Source organism: Phalacrocorax aristotelis, chromosome 4 (assembly GCF_949628215.1).
Source record: "Phalacrocorax aristotelis chromosome 4, bGulAri2.1, whole genome shotgun sequence".
In the NCBI taxonomy this organism is placed as follows: Eukaryota; Metazoa; Chordata; class Aves; order Suliformes; family Phalacrocoracidae; genus Phalacrocorax; species Phalacrocorax aristotelis.
The window spans coordinates 17,646,699-17,661,082 of NC_134279.1; the positions used below are offsets into that span (position 1 = coordinate 17,646,699).

The 14,384-nt window shown below is 40.8% G+C and overlaps 1 protein-coding gene across 3 annotated transcripts in view; it reads right to left on the bottom strand.

Moving 5' to 3' along the window:
* Window positions 1-14,384, bottom strand: part of ARHGAP10 (Rho GTPase activating protein 10) — a 161,683-nt gene that overhangs the window by 108,659 nt on the left and 38,640 nt on the right. For all 3 annotated transcript variants that reach the window (XM_075090432.1, XM_075090433.1, XM_075090431.1), the window contains exons 2-3: window positions 8,451-8,546; window positions 8,302-8,363 (exon numbers count right to left, since the gene is read on the bottom strand). In XM_075090432.1, coding sequence (XP_074946533.1) covers window positions 8,302-8,363; window positions 8,451-8,546 — 158 coding nt within the window. The remainder of the gene's footprint in view (window positions 1-8,301; window positions 8,364-8,450; window positions 8,547-14,384) is intronic.

Genomic DNA, 14,384 nt, shown 5'->3' on the forward strand with positions numbered 1-14,384 from the left:
CTTTGTACATTTTTTCTATGGTATAGACAACAGTCATCTTTATTTTATAGATTAATTGCAAGCTCATACGTAACTCATGAAACAATTTCAGAAAACTGTATATAACGTTCAAAAATAAGCAAATATATAAATCCAACATTCAAGGTCAGGAATCATCAAAACATAAGAGATGTGCCTGAAGTTGTCTCAATTCCACATTCATGTTCCATATTCCGATAATTACATGATTGCCATCTGGCCTCATGCCACACAGAGAGTGAAGGCTGGGCAATGAGCACAGCAGCAATTGTTCTGCTTCTTCTAAAAGAGGACAATTATTTATTAAATTGGGCAATTTCCAGGAAGGAAAAAATAGGATCTGGGTCCTGTGATTAAAGTAGTCAAATGCTGTTCCTGAGAAATTCTGGTTTATCTGTGCCTCTCTCCACATCAGAGATGTTCAATATACTGTTAGTAGCCTAATTTTTCAGAAGTAGTCACCAACTATGTCTTTTCCACTGTCTTGGCAGATATATTTAGCAGTCTACACTGTCAGTGGACTTAACAGGATCTGAACATATGGAGCACTATACAATGCCATGAAATCTTATTGAACAGACATTGAATGTATCTTACATCCAAAACAACTGGGGTTTTTTTACCCTAAATCAGCAAGTAAACAGCTTGCTCCTTCACACAGATTTCTTCAGATTACTGTGAAGTTAGATTATGATTTATGAATCCTTAAACACCCATGGGCAGAAGACCAAATATAAGCTCAGAAGAATTAATAGCACCGTCTTCCAGCAGAGTAGGAACAGTGTAAACTAAATGCAGAGAGTCACTGTACAAAAGGTAATAAATAGTAAGCTATTCATGAACACTAGGTGTTAAGTGAGCACTTAACCTGCGAAATAAATACTCATGCACTTAAATGCTTCATGATAATAGGTAAGTAGATATTTGCACAGATTATTTAAATTCTACTTTTAACCTTTTGAATGTACGCCTTTGAACCTTAACAACCTCTTTTAACTTTGGAAACCACAACTGGAAAACCTCTCCGCCTCTTTTTTTCTTTTTTAAAGAGGAAGATGGGGAGCAAAGAATAAAATAGTGACTTTACTGAGGTATTTCTTTAAAAGTCCATAGAGAAACAGTTTCTCGTGTTCCTGATATATGTTGGGAATAATTCTGCTTTCAAAAAAATACATTGGGAGACATGCTATTTTGAATTTGATTCTGACAACCTGGTAAAACTGACACAAAATGCAAAAGGATTTTTGAGAGGCCAGGACCGCAAAGATACCTGTAGCATAAGAACAGCAATTTTTTTTTTTCTTGAAAAAAGAAAAAAAAGTTCAAAAAGTAACCACATAGCATCTTTCCTTCAAAGATATTGGAAGGAACAGAAGTGTGCAGAAACTGTAGCAGGAAATAGAAGAAACTATCAAAGTAAAACAGTGAGTTTACATTGCCCTGGGGAAATGACAGGAAACACAGTAAGGTGAATATAATTTTATCAGAAATTCTATACAAAGATAAATGTGAAATACACAAGTACTTAGGGACAAAGTTAGAAAGGCTAAGGCAAAACACCTTTTATTTGGCAAGGGGCAAAGAAAACCCTAAAGAAAAGGAGGTCTTAATATGTATTTCAGAAAACAAAGAAAGGAAGCTATAAAACCATTACTTAGCTGGAAAGTGAGTTAAAACAAACCAACAATTGACTGTAAGACAATGGCAGATGTCAATAATCGTCACAAAGGGAAAAAATCTCAATTATAGCAAGCCATCTAACAAAGTGGGGGGAAAAAATGTTTGTTAAGGAGAGTGAGGATTTCCTAAGAACAATTAGATGTATTCTTATATTACGCAACTTAAGAATTAATTGCATTCAAGTCAGAAGGAGCTTTCCTTTAGAGTAGTTGAGGAACTCCGCAAAGCAAACTAAAGGGAGAGGCAGCAAGGTCCCAGAGGATGGCAGAAAAGCAAACATAGCAGCAACTTAAAAGTGAGAAGAGGAGGAGAAATCAGGAACTGAGGAATTTACAGACCAGATGTAGCAACTCTGATACTCAGAAATCCTGGAACACACATAGAAGGCTAAAAGCCACTTTGAATTTGTTAAGAACACCTGGCTTCCTTTTTGAGATCAGCACAGTAGCCAATCTCCTCAATGAAGTCTTCAGTGCTGACCCACACAACATTCTCAAAAGCAAAGGTGCTGACCTGGTCTTAACAAATAAACCACAGGAAGAATGAGAAAACAACATCCTCGTTGCAAAACTACACTGAAAAATACTCGTTCAGCTAAGACGACATTGCAAGCACCATGTAGGAAACTACAACCAAGTTTCCTGCATGATCCAATTTTTGGTAGCAATTTATGGAGTGACCTACCAATAACTTCACCAGACTAACACATGTGTGGAGTGACATAAATCCAAGGGGAAATGCCAGTGCTATCAGAAAGCAGGATTAAAAAAGAGGTGGTCTAAATTCCGTGTAATTAAACTGAATAAGGAAAAATACACACGGAAAACACCACTTTGAAAGGGTAAGAGTGAAAAAACTATTATGATGGAAAAGTGATCAGTTTTATTCCATGACTACTGTAGAAAAGTTCCCAAAGGGTTCCCAGCTTAATTTGCAGTAAAGGAGACCTAGGATGGATATCAGGTTAAAAAATAGAAGAATTAACATTGCAGTAAAACTAGAGAAGTCCCTGTGCCTGGAAGTTTTAAAGAATAGGTTAGACTGGCACTCATCAGGGATCCTGTGGGTATACATGAACCTGCTGCAAGTCACGCCTCTGCCAGGGCTGCAGGCAAACGCAGCCACAGCTCGCTCAGTCCTAGCATGGGAGTAAGCTAACCGAACAGGGCACTAGAAACTGCTAGACAGGACCTGAGAGATTGCTGGACATGGCCCATTACTGTGAGAAAAGCTTACAAAAGACAGCACCATGAGGGGTGGCTGGCCTTCCAGCGTAGTTACGGGGGAGTTATGTGAGAAACAGCTGAACTCCAGAAGCAGCTGAAGGGCAGGACGGAGGAACTCCAGGGAGTGGAAGCATGCACAGCCAGCACATCAGGGTGACCGCACCAGTAGTGACAAGTACTGCTGAGATTACTGAGGGAACAGTACAAGCACTATCAAATTGGTTATGATTTAGCGAGACTGCAATCAAGAGGGAAAACTAATTACAGCAGGCTGGTCATTTGGGAGAAGACTGGAATAGAGGAAGGGAGGTATGAAGGTGGTAAAAAAGAAGGTGAAGGAGGAGGAAAAGGGATAACAACCACAGGTGACCAGTACCTACCAAGTAGCCCCACGCTGCTCATCAGTGCAGCTTACATGAGGGCAGCCAGCAAAGCCTGTTGGTCTGAGCCCATCACAAGAATCAAACCTGCTTTCTTCTGTCAGGAGAACTGGGGCTGGGAGGGAGGTTTGCTGCTCTCCCTCATAAGCGGGAGAATGGCGAGGTAGAGCGAGCATCCTAGCATCACCTTGTCCGAGCTTGTTCATCCCCAACCTTTCCTACTGACCTTGTGAAGTTCCCTTTCACCCCTGGCACTTACATGACATTTTCGTAATGTCAAAGGAGCAGAATCTAAGTCCTACAACTCCATTCACATGCTCAACATGTAAAAATAATTTCCAGAATACCCTCAGGGACAAAGTGACCTATTTCCTATCTGCCCTGGAGAATGTCACGAAGCTATGGTGCTATGGAAAAAAGTAATTTGTTTTTCTATTGGCTACTCCATAATAATTTCAGTGAAAAATTTCATGCTGACTTCCCTTTTCACAAGCAACAAAATCCTTTGACAGTTGGGATATAATTTCAGCAGTCTCTGAAGGAGATGGGAGAAATGGTAAAACCAAAGTGCTAGACTCCAATAGTTGAATGAAATTATTAAATATCCAACAAATAAATATTCACCAGACAAATTATAACCAAATACATTTACAGTAAACACTAACAGGAAGTTTTACGGACTCTGGATTCAGCACAAACAATGCTTTAAGAAAACCATGAGAAGTGTAGGTGATGAGTGTTTAATTTCAGTTTAAAATGTATTTTAAGCACACATTTTTTCATTTACCATATGGCTGTGAAAAAAATAACCCTTTTCTCAAATACCTAAAATTTAAAATGCACAGCAATATCTGAAATGCTCTTAGTTCTATACTTATTCATTGACTTCTTTAATATTACCATGCAACTGAAATTTATCTGCGATTCTGCACTGAAACTGAAGTGAGCAATCAGAAACCTGGTCATCTTCAGAATAGTAAAGGGGAAAATGCTCAATAAAGAGCATTCTTAACAAAGATGACTGAACACTTCTGAAAAAAAACCTACTACATACTTTGCATCTTAATGGAAAAATCTTTGGATCCGTGACCTGATTGCAAACATATGAGTGCAACACACCCTAATTCTCCATAGGAGTATCCCTAGAGCTCATGCCACTGTTAAAACATTACCGAGAAGTAAAAAAAAAAAGTCATAACAGCAGCCAGTGAAAATTATCTTTATCAATCATGCATAATCATTTTCTCAGAGACTTAGAGCCACTGTTATATTAACACACTTTAGAAATTATGCATAACATTTGCTAGACAGATGAAATGAAAAGGCCACGCACCTGTTACCTCAGAGGATATATTCTGTTTCTGTTTGGAATTGAGTATTTGCCCCACAATATTTCATACTCCCCAGTTGTTCATCAAACTGCCACTGTTCGAACAGATACGCCATTTTGTACTTTTCTTATCAAGAAATTGATATGCATTAGCTTTTAGTGGGATAATGCGTTCTGCGTAACCGTGGGCAACATACCAAAAAAAATAAGTAATACTGTTTTGTGGCATTCAGTCTGAAAAACACAAGTGTTTTACTACACAGACACACAGCACTGGATTCTGTACAGCCTACTGTGTTGGTAAACTATTAACTGCTGAAGATCTATTGATGCAGTCACTGAAAAGTGCCACATAATTCTGAAGTCCTGAAGCTGACATCACTCAAAAACCTGATATCAAAATAGTGTGGAAAATAACATGACAGGCTACAAAGTATTTTTCATTGTAAAACTTCCCAAAGACATTCACTAATTAGATATACGCAACTTCACTACAATAAAATACAGCTATGGATGGCAGACAAGACAAAGCACAGTAAAGACCATACTCCAGAATTACAAAAAACGAAAGCAGCATTCAAACGTACTTGAACAAATACCTAAAACTTGGCAAAACAACTCAAGATAATGAAAAATTGTCTCTACTATGTAAAGAGAATATCCTTCAGGAATGTGCAAGGAACCACACAGACCCTAATTCTAACCCAAATGTGGTTCCAGCACCAAATGTGGTACCAGGACATAACACAGTAGAACCATAGAATTGTTAAGGTTGGAAAAGACCCTTAAGATCATCGAGTCCAACCGCTAACCTGTCACTGCCAAATCCACCTCTAAACCATATCCTCAAGCACCACGCCTACCTTTCATTTAAATACCTCCAGGGATGGAGACTCAATCACCTCCCTGGGCAGCTTGTTCCAATGTTTGACAACCCTTTCGGTGAAGAAGTTTCTCCTAATATCCAACCTAAACTTTCCCTGGCGCAGCTTGAGGCCATTTCCTCTCGTCCTATCGCTTATTACTAGGGAGAAGAGACCCACCCCTGCCTCGCTACAACCTCCTTTCAGGTAGTTGTAAAGAGCAATAAGGTCTCCCCTCAGCCTCCTCTTCTCCACACTAAACAACCCCAGCTCCCTCAGCTGCTCCTCATAAGACTTGTTCTCCAGACCCTTCACCAACTACATTGCCCTCTTTGGACACGCTCCAGCACCTCAATGTCCTTCTTGTACTGAGGGGCCCAAAACTGCACACAGTACTCGAGGTGCGGCCTCACCAGTGCTGAGTACAGGGGCACGATCACCTCCCTGCTCTTGCTGGCCACACTATTCCCGATACAAGCCAGGATGTCATTGGCCTTCTTGGCCGTCTGAGCACACTGCCGGCTCATGTTCAGCCAGCTGCCAACCAACACCCCCAGATCCTTTTCCTCCAGGCAGTTTTCCAGCCACTCTTGCCCAAGCCTGTAGCGTTGCATGGAGTTGTTGTGACTGAAGTGCAGGGCCCAGCACTTAGCCTTGTTGAATCTCATACAGTTGGCTCCAGCCCAATGATCCAACCTGTCCAGGTCCCTCTGTAGGGCCTTCCTGCCCTCCAGCAGATCGACACTTCCACCCAGCTTGGTGCCATCTGCAAACTTACTGAGGGTGCGCTCAATCCCCTCACCCAGTTCATCAATGAAGATATTGAACAGGACCGGCCCCAACACTGAGCCCTGGGGAACACCACTCGTGACCGGCCGCCAAACGGATTTGACTCCTTTTACCACCACTCTCTGGGCTCGGCTGTCCAGCCAGTTTTTAACCCAGCACAGAGTGCACTTGTCCAAGATGTGAGCTGCCAGCTTCTCCAGGAGAATGCTGTGGGAGACAGTGTCAAATGCCTTACTAAAGTCCAAGTAGACAACATCTACAGCCTTCCCCTCATCCACTAAGCAGGTCACCTTATCATAGAAGGAGACCAGGTTAGTGAGGCAGGACCTGCCTTTCATAAACCAGTGCTGGCTGAGCCTGATCCCCTGGTTGTCCTGCATGTGCTGCATAATGGTAATCAAGATGATCTGCTCCATGACCTTTCCCGGCACCAAGGTCAGGCTGACAGACCTGTAGTTCCCTGGATCCTCCTTCCGACCCTTCCTGTAGAGAGGCGTCACATTCGCTAGCTTCCAGTCATCTGGGACATCCCCAGTTGACCAGGACTGCTGATAAATGATGGAGAGAGGCTTGGCAAGCTCCTCTGCCAGCTCCCTCTGTGTCCTCGGGTGGATCTCATCCGGCCCCATGGACTTGTGAACATCCAGGTGAAGGAGCAGGTCGGTGACTGCCACCTCTTCAACAACTGGGACTTCATTCTGCATATTATCTCCATCCCCCAGCAGAGGGGCCTGACAACCCTGAGGATGACCAGTCTGACTATTAAAGACTGAAGCAAAGAAAGTATTAAGCACCTCAGCCTTCTCCTCATCTTTCCTGGCAAGGTTATCTTCTGCATCCAACAAAGGAGGGAGATCCTCCCTGGACCTCCATTTGTCACTGATGTATTTATAAAAAACATTTTTTGTTATCTTTAATGGTGGCGGCCAGTTTAAGTTCCAGCTGGGCCTTCGCCTTCCTAATCTTTTCCCTGCATGACTATTACTGGGCTCAGGACTGCCAGGGAGAGGAATGTTAAAAAAATTGTTAACAAGTTCTTTTCTCACTTATCTACATACCCCCACACTGCTGGCACAGCTTCTGGCAGAGAGGAGCACGAAACACAACTTAGTCTCATTTTCCTCTCAGGAATACCAAGTGTTCACTGACTTCCAGGAAAATAAAGATATGGCAAATCCTGAGGAACATAATTGCTATCTAGGCAGATCTAAGAGCATTTCCTAGATGCAGGGTCTCACCACACTCAGAAAAAAAATTGGGTACACATTATCTGATCTTTGAATCCCACTCTGAAATGAAAGCTGGGCTTGTAACTGCAGAGGAGAACCATGGTACCATCCAGAGAGAACCCTCCCGCCTTCTGAACAACTTGGGAAATCAAGATAGCAAGGTGTATTGCAGAGCTCTCAGCCCACAGTCTATGTGCAGCCAATCTGACCCATATTACACTATAACCCTAAGCAACCACAGGCACGTGAATGAAGAGCACTAACTTCTACACAACAGAACAACCAAATGTTTGCAGATTCAACCCTCCACCAGAAAGTTCACCTACAAAGAAAAGGTTTGTAAGTCTGTTACTGCGTCCACCCAACAGATTGCATCCCAAATCTATGTAAGTGTTGAAGCTGGAGCCACAGAGATCCTGGATCTGTATTTGGCCAACTCCCCAACCTTGGGTGTCCTGCTGCAGTATTAAGTCTTTCCTCCAGTAAATGGTAAACAACCTTATGATGGCTTTCCCATTCACCCCAGCCATAATTTCTCAGGGCACCACCATTATAAAACAGCTCATAGTTATCTGTCCTTACCATAACAGCTTTCTTCTTTAATGAGAACCAGCTGCTGTCTGTAACTCTTGACTACAGAATCGGAGGCTGCATAATGACAGCTTTCACTGTTAAGTTACTGATATCAACATCTTGGTGGTTAACAAAGCAGTAAGCAACTTTAACTGACTTCCATCTTACTCTCTACTCTATGTACAGCTTTATAAAATTTTTATTGCAACTCACCAAAATTTCTCTTTGTTCTTCCAGATTTTTTAAAAAGTTTGAAAACTCATGAAGTGATGCATCTGTAATACAAAATCAGAAGAAAAAGTTTAATCATGTTGTAGGATGGCATGGCAAAATATAGCCACTTACAGTCACTTCTTACCAACCTATGTATCTTTCATCATCTGTCTCTGCATCACCAATGAATTCAAATTTAAAGTCTCTCAGAGAATGGGCAAATTTCCTCTGCGCTGCTGAAAGGTCTGCAAGAAAGAAAAGCACAGATTGAAGGTTAGGGAGATCATTTTAAGACGACTGAAGATCTTCCTACCCCTAGAACAATCAACTTTTAATACAGGTCTGCTTAAGGACATTGTAAGACAACCAATATTGGGTAACCCTCTTCTGATTTCATCTGGGTATTTGTCACACGGATTTCTTTACAGAAGGCTACATAGTAGAAAGCAAGTGTGATCATGTGTACAGTGTTAGACCTATTCTTATGCTTCACTATACCACAATTTAGGGCATAGGCCATACAAACAGATCTGTAGCTACAGAATTTTAAGGCACAACACTCTGAGTAAGTTCTGCCTGTTGTCTTACTCCACTAACCTACATTCACCAGTATATTTGTCAGCACAAATACACATCTTAAGATTTTCTGTATACTTTACATAGATAGCCCTGCTAGTGAAACATTTATACATCGACCAAATTTAAAAGAATGTTGCACTGGAACTAGAAATTCCAGAGTTAAACTATGCCAAAAGTTAAATGCACAGCATTAAAATTAATTCTGTATAACAACTGTTTTGTAATATTCCTAAAACAAATTCTTCAACCCAATCTCTACCTATTAGTGTTTGACAATTTGGGGTCAGACGGTTGCACCCTTACATCCCTCAGGAAGTAATCAGACTCTATATTAAGCCATGATATCATCATTATAAACCCTTATTAATATCTATAAAGCTGTAAAAAAGCAGTGTATGCACACTTTTCTGTTGTGCTGACACGCAGGTTGGGAATGTCACGAGTTCTGAAGCACGGAATTGCTCGATGGAAAAAAATGGATGCATGTCCTGGTACACTCCTACCCAGGAGTAAAGGTTTTACTCACATTTTTGTTGTCAGCCAAGGTTAAGGACAATTTGAAATATTTAGTTAATCTATAATCTTTTTCTTATCACATGCAGTTATGAAGGGCTAAGAACAACTCTTAACAGACCAGCTAAGCATATTGTTCTTTAATATTAAACTGGAGCTAAAAGACTACAAACTTGGGCTTTTTTGGTTGTTCTTGTTTTGTTTATTAAAAAAAAAAACACCCAAAAAACACCAACCCAAACCACAACGTTATGATAGGTCCTGCATCCCACACATCATGTTTTATCATGTGTCGTAGTCAAGTACAACTCTGACATATAATGTGGCACTGAAAGTTCAGTTCAACCACTGAAGAGGACAAGTTACAAATACTCTACGAACAACAAGACACAAGAGAAAAATGCTTTCTGTTCCTTGCCGTTCCACATTCCTTTCTTTTCATCCACTTCTCATTAGTCCTTTCCTCACCCATTGTGTAACAGCACAGTTCTCTGCCAGGTACTCGCCTCCCTTTTGCAACCACTTCTAAAGCCTGTACCCTTCAACACATAAAGCAGCAGGATGCTGCACAGGGTTGAAGGAAGGAGGATAAGAAGGTTAAAGGAAAAAGCAACATAATTCCCATGCAAAAGGAAACATGAGTATTAACTCAAATGTCTTATGGGCTAGAAGGCTGCTCATAAAGCAGACAGCAAAAGAAAAAATTTCTGCCAGCTGTGAAAGGCTTAAAAATGGAAAATAATAAGTTCCTTAAACATCTAATGTTATGCTTATTTGTGAGTGAGGTTACAACACAAGGCTGGGAAGAGTTTATTTATGGAAGAATGGGTCCAACAACACACTCTCCCAAACTTATTTAATTTTCTTGAATCCAATAATCGCCTACCAAAGTCCTGTCATATGGGAACTAGCCCCACGTTAGAGGAAGTAATTATTACAATTTCCCTCACTTGTAGAGGTGAAATATTCAAACAAAGTTGAGCAACGTACATGTTAAGAGAAAGCACGCAGCACCACATGCACACATCACCCCCCTTTCCCCTTCACAGACTGAAAGGGTACTAAAATACTCAAGCGGTCTATGGGCTTTGATGAGCCTTTCTAGGGCAGTGCAAAACTGTCTCCTGCATGGCTGCATATCCCATCTCTCCACCACAAGCCACCTCTTTGGTGACAGTGATAGCAGACAGAACCTGTGCCCACGCCCCGACTCTTTCAGTGCAAAGTCCAACATCTTCAGTCAAGTTCAGAAGGGGCTGAATCAAAACACTGAGCTGCTCACAGGATCAGAAAGCCACATCCAAGCATTTCTCTCTACTGAATCTGCTAAGGGATTGGAAATTACTGACCAAAGGGCTGAGTAGGTGGTTGGAAGCAGTAACCTTTTAAACATAGCAAAGCTAGATTTGCAGAGTTCCGATATTAAAGCCATGAAGACAAAGACATATTAAGTTTTTGCAATGTCTTTCCACAGATCATCTCTGGAATGTTTAAGAACTGTTCCAGAAAAATTTTGAAAGCATCAAGGGGTAGGGGCAGGTTGGAAGTTTGGGACACAGAAGAATGATCTGACGAGTCAAGAAAGAAACGCGGCAGATACTTGGCTATTGAACCAACACCTAGAAGAAAAGACAATGAAATAGGAAGAGGCTTTCTGATGGATTTTAAGAACGTGGCACTTTCAACAAAGGTGAGAAGTCACTCGAGCAGAATAAAAACCAATCACATGGTGCAAGATGTAACTGGGAAGAAACAAACCTCCTGACTAGGGGAGGAACACTCCAGTCATTTGGTTCAACAGGCTGCTGCAATGATCAGAGTCCTAACTGTTGCCAAAATAAAGAGATTTTTAATCCTGCTTAGTCAGCAGATGTTAACTACAAGATTCATCTTCCAATGTTTATATATCATCCATCAGTCTTGTTTTATTTTGGCTAAATTTACATTTAAGGTCACATTCTGTTTTCATTCCCTATGCCAGAATAGACAAAATACACAAAACTAGCACCTTGCCAGGCAGAATCACTGGTGTCCAGCTAATGGAAGAGCCTCTGGTCTGCCTCTTGTTAAACTAAAAGAAACAAAACTGAGTATCAAGTAGAGATGAAGGAAAACTTTCTCAAAAGGTCGGAGCAAGAATACTGAACTCATTCTGCTACAGCACAGGAAAAATTATGAGGATGAGGGCTAGACTCAAAAAGATAACATAGTTCTGCGATGGATGTCTTGCCATGTGATAAACCATGGCCATAGGGAGACACCTGAGATCGCCTGCAGTCAAATCTTCCACTGTGGGGCAAACAGCACGAAACTGCTCCAGCCTTTACCCTGACAAATCCTGTGAATCCTACAGTACATACACAGATGTTCACATAATAACAAGCATTTATAAAATGCTATAAAAACAACCTAGATACTGATATCATCATACATACTCTACTCTCTTACTATTGTTTTACAACTGAAGTGCTAGGCATTATTGCTTAAGTTAGAAATTTCATAAATGTAACTCAGCCCTCTTCCATCCTGTATCAGAAGACCTGAATACAGCAATATTATTTGGCTAGCATTGACACATACATCCCAGTATTGTCCCACATCAGCACTAGAGCTTGCAAGACCAGTATGTGCTATATAACAGACCATAAACGTACATGGAATCCAGCTACATACATTAGAATAAGACAGCACATGAGTACAATCTGTATCAAACAGCACAGCCAGTTACACTGATTATCCAAATTATGCGGTAGCCTACTAAAAAAAACAGAGAGAATTTAGGGGGCCAGAAAGTAATTATTTTATTCCTTTTAATCTCCCCATTCTGCACAGTAACACCAAATAGAAAGATACAGGAAGAGGTAACAGGGTTGTTGCTTGCTGAAAGCTGCTGCTATCATTCAAAGGGAAGAACAGGGCATTCAAGATCAAAGAGCATTTAAATATCAACCAAACACCAACACCCTTTCCTGAATAAAATTTAATCCTGGTGAGCCCATAAGGCAGTCATTTCAAAGCCTCACTTTCTTAAAACACCAGAAGAAACCAAGCATCTTCTAAATGTTTTGACCAAAAGATTGAAGAGACAGACACAATTCCAAAGAGAGATGGGAGGGTCATAAGGACACCAGGGCTTTTAATTTTCTCTCTTTGTTAATATTCACATCAGTACAATGTATTTTTTCACATTTGCATGTAACTCCTTGAATACGCACCAGAAAAAACAGGAGCAGCCACCAGCTCCCCCAATTTGCTCTGAAATGCTTCAGGTAACAAGCGCTCCCGTCAGCGCGTACTGCACCAGACACACTGCCAGTGCCCCACACAAATACCTCTTCTATTTTTCCATTTAGATTTGGAGGAAAATATTTTTGTTCCTTATTTGACTTGAGCTGAGCCAACAGGATGCCATTAGTTGCTAGGCAGCAGCCAGTCCTCACTTACAGCACCAGACTCCAACCCCTCCCTTTAAGATCAGCACTAACTTCAATGTTAGCCACCTAAAACTCTTGCACAAAGCAAGACAATATTGCTTTCTAAGGCTCTCCTGCCATACAAAAGAGATCTAGGATAATTATCTGCTTGCAACAGCCCTTTGTATTAGTGTTAGTAGTTTTCTACAGCAAAATACAGATTCCTACATCAAGCTTCGCTTTTACTGTATCACAATGATTCTTTAAGAACTGGAATTATACCGCCATTCTTCATCCCTAGCTACAAATCTCATTGACACTAACAGATATGTTCCAGGAATGACAGATTTCTAGAGGCCTTCTTCAACAGGGGTTAAAATTGCTCTGCTGTTGTTCAACAACATTCTCCTCAAAAAGCTAAAAGGTTAACAAATACTTAGATTTAACTACCAAGCTCATCTTCAAGCTACGCTACTACATTAAGGACTAATACTAGGCTTCTCGATCTATTTTCCTCACAGATGGCAGAGATCAGGCAAGCTACACACCAGCAAGGAAACAGGCAAGGACAAGCTGAGTGAGAGTTGGCCTCTCCCTCTCCTTCCCAGGCACGATTCTCACTTGCAAGACCTAACAAAGTAGCTTCAGAGGAAGAGAGTACTTAAAATAGTTTGTCCAAGAGCTGCAATATGGACTTGTATGACCTTTTGTACAAAACATGCACCATCTCAATGCTTACAAAAGCAACTACATGTTTCTCTTCCGTGTCCCCTTTAGCAAGGTGAGCAATGAATCTAACATAATCCAGGCCACTGAGAACATGAACAGGATTTTGTTATTACCTTAGTAAGGTGGATAAACAGGATTTACTTATCAACTTAAGAGTTTGCCACATGGCTTGCATCTGCTAAGAGCAGTAATATGTTCCAACTCCCTAAAACCAAATAAACTTTTTACTACTCATTTTTATCTAACAAGTATATTAAAAGAATCATCAAAACAAAAAAATTACAATAAAGCTAAAATACAGAGTTATATATTCCCTTCCAAAACCAGAAAGGAAGTCAAGTTCAAAGACTAAAAGGTTTCTGGAGTCCAGTTTTGACAATGTCACATAACCCACAGCAACTCACAAGTTTCTAAAACCTGAGCAAATTCAGATACGAGGATTAAAAATCAACTCATCACTCACTTGTCAGGTAGTTCTTAAATTTTTATTTTTCCCCCCACAGGATAATACAGCGTAAGCTTATTTGGACCATCCCACACCTTTAAAACAAATAAGAAAACGCAATCCATTTCAGTTTAATTCACCTAGCAACACAGCATTCTGCTCCTGCTGGCCCAAAGGCACCTCTCCAGACACAGCTCTCAGGTGTCCAGCACTCGACAGCTTCACACCTTCCACATTCATATGCTCATGTCTGAGACAAATCTACATTAAATGTACCAAAGTTATGACGACTTTTATTATTTAACCCTCAAAAATTCGGCATCAGAACAAAGTTACTCTAGATCAAGTTTACACACACACGCACACAGAAATGAGAGCCTAAATTTTCAAAATACAATTAAAAC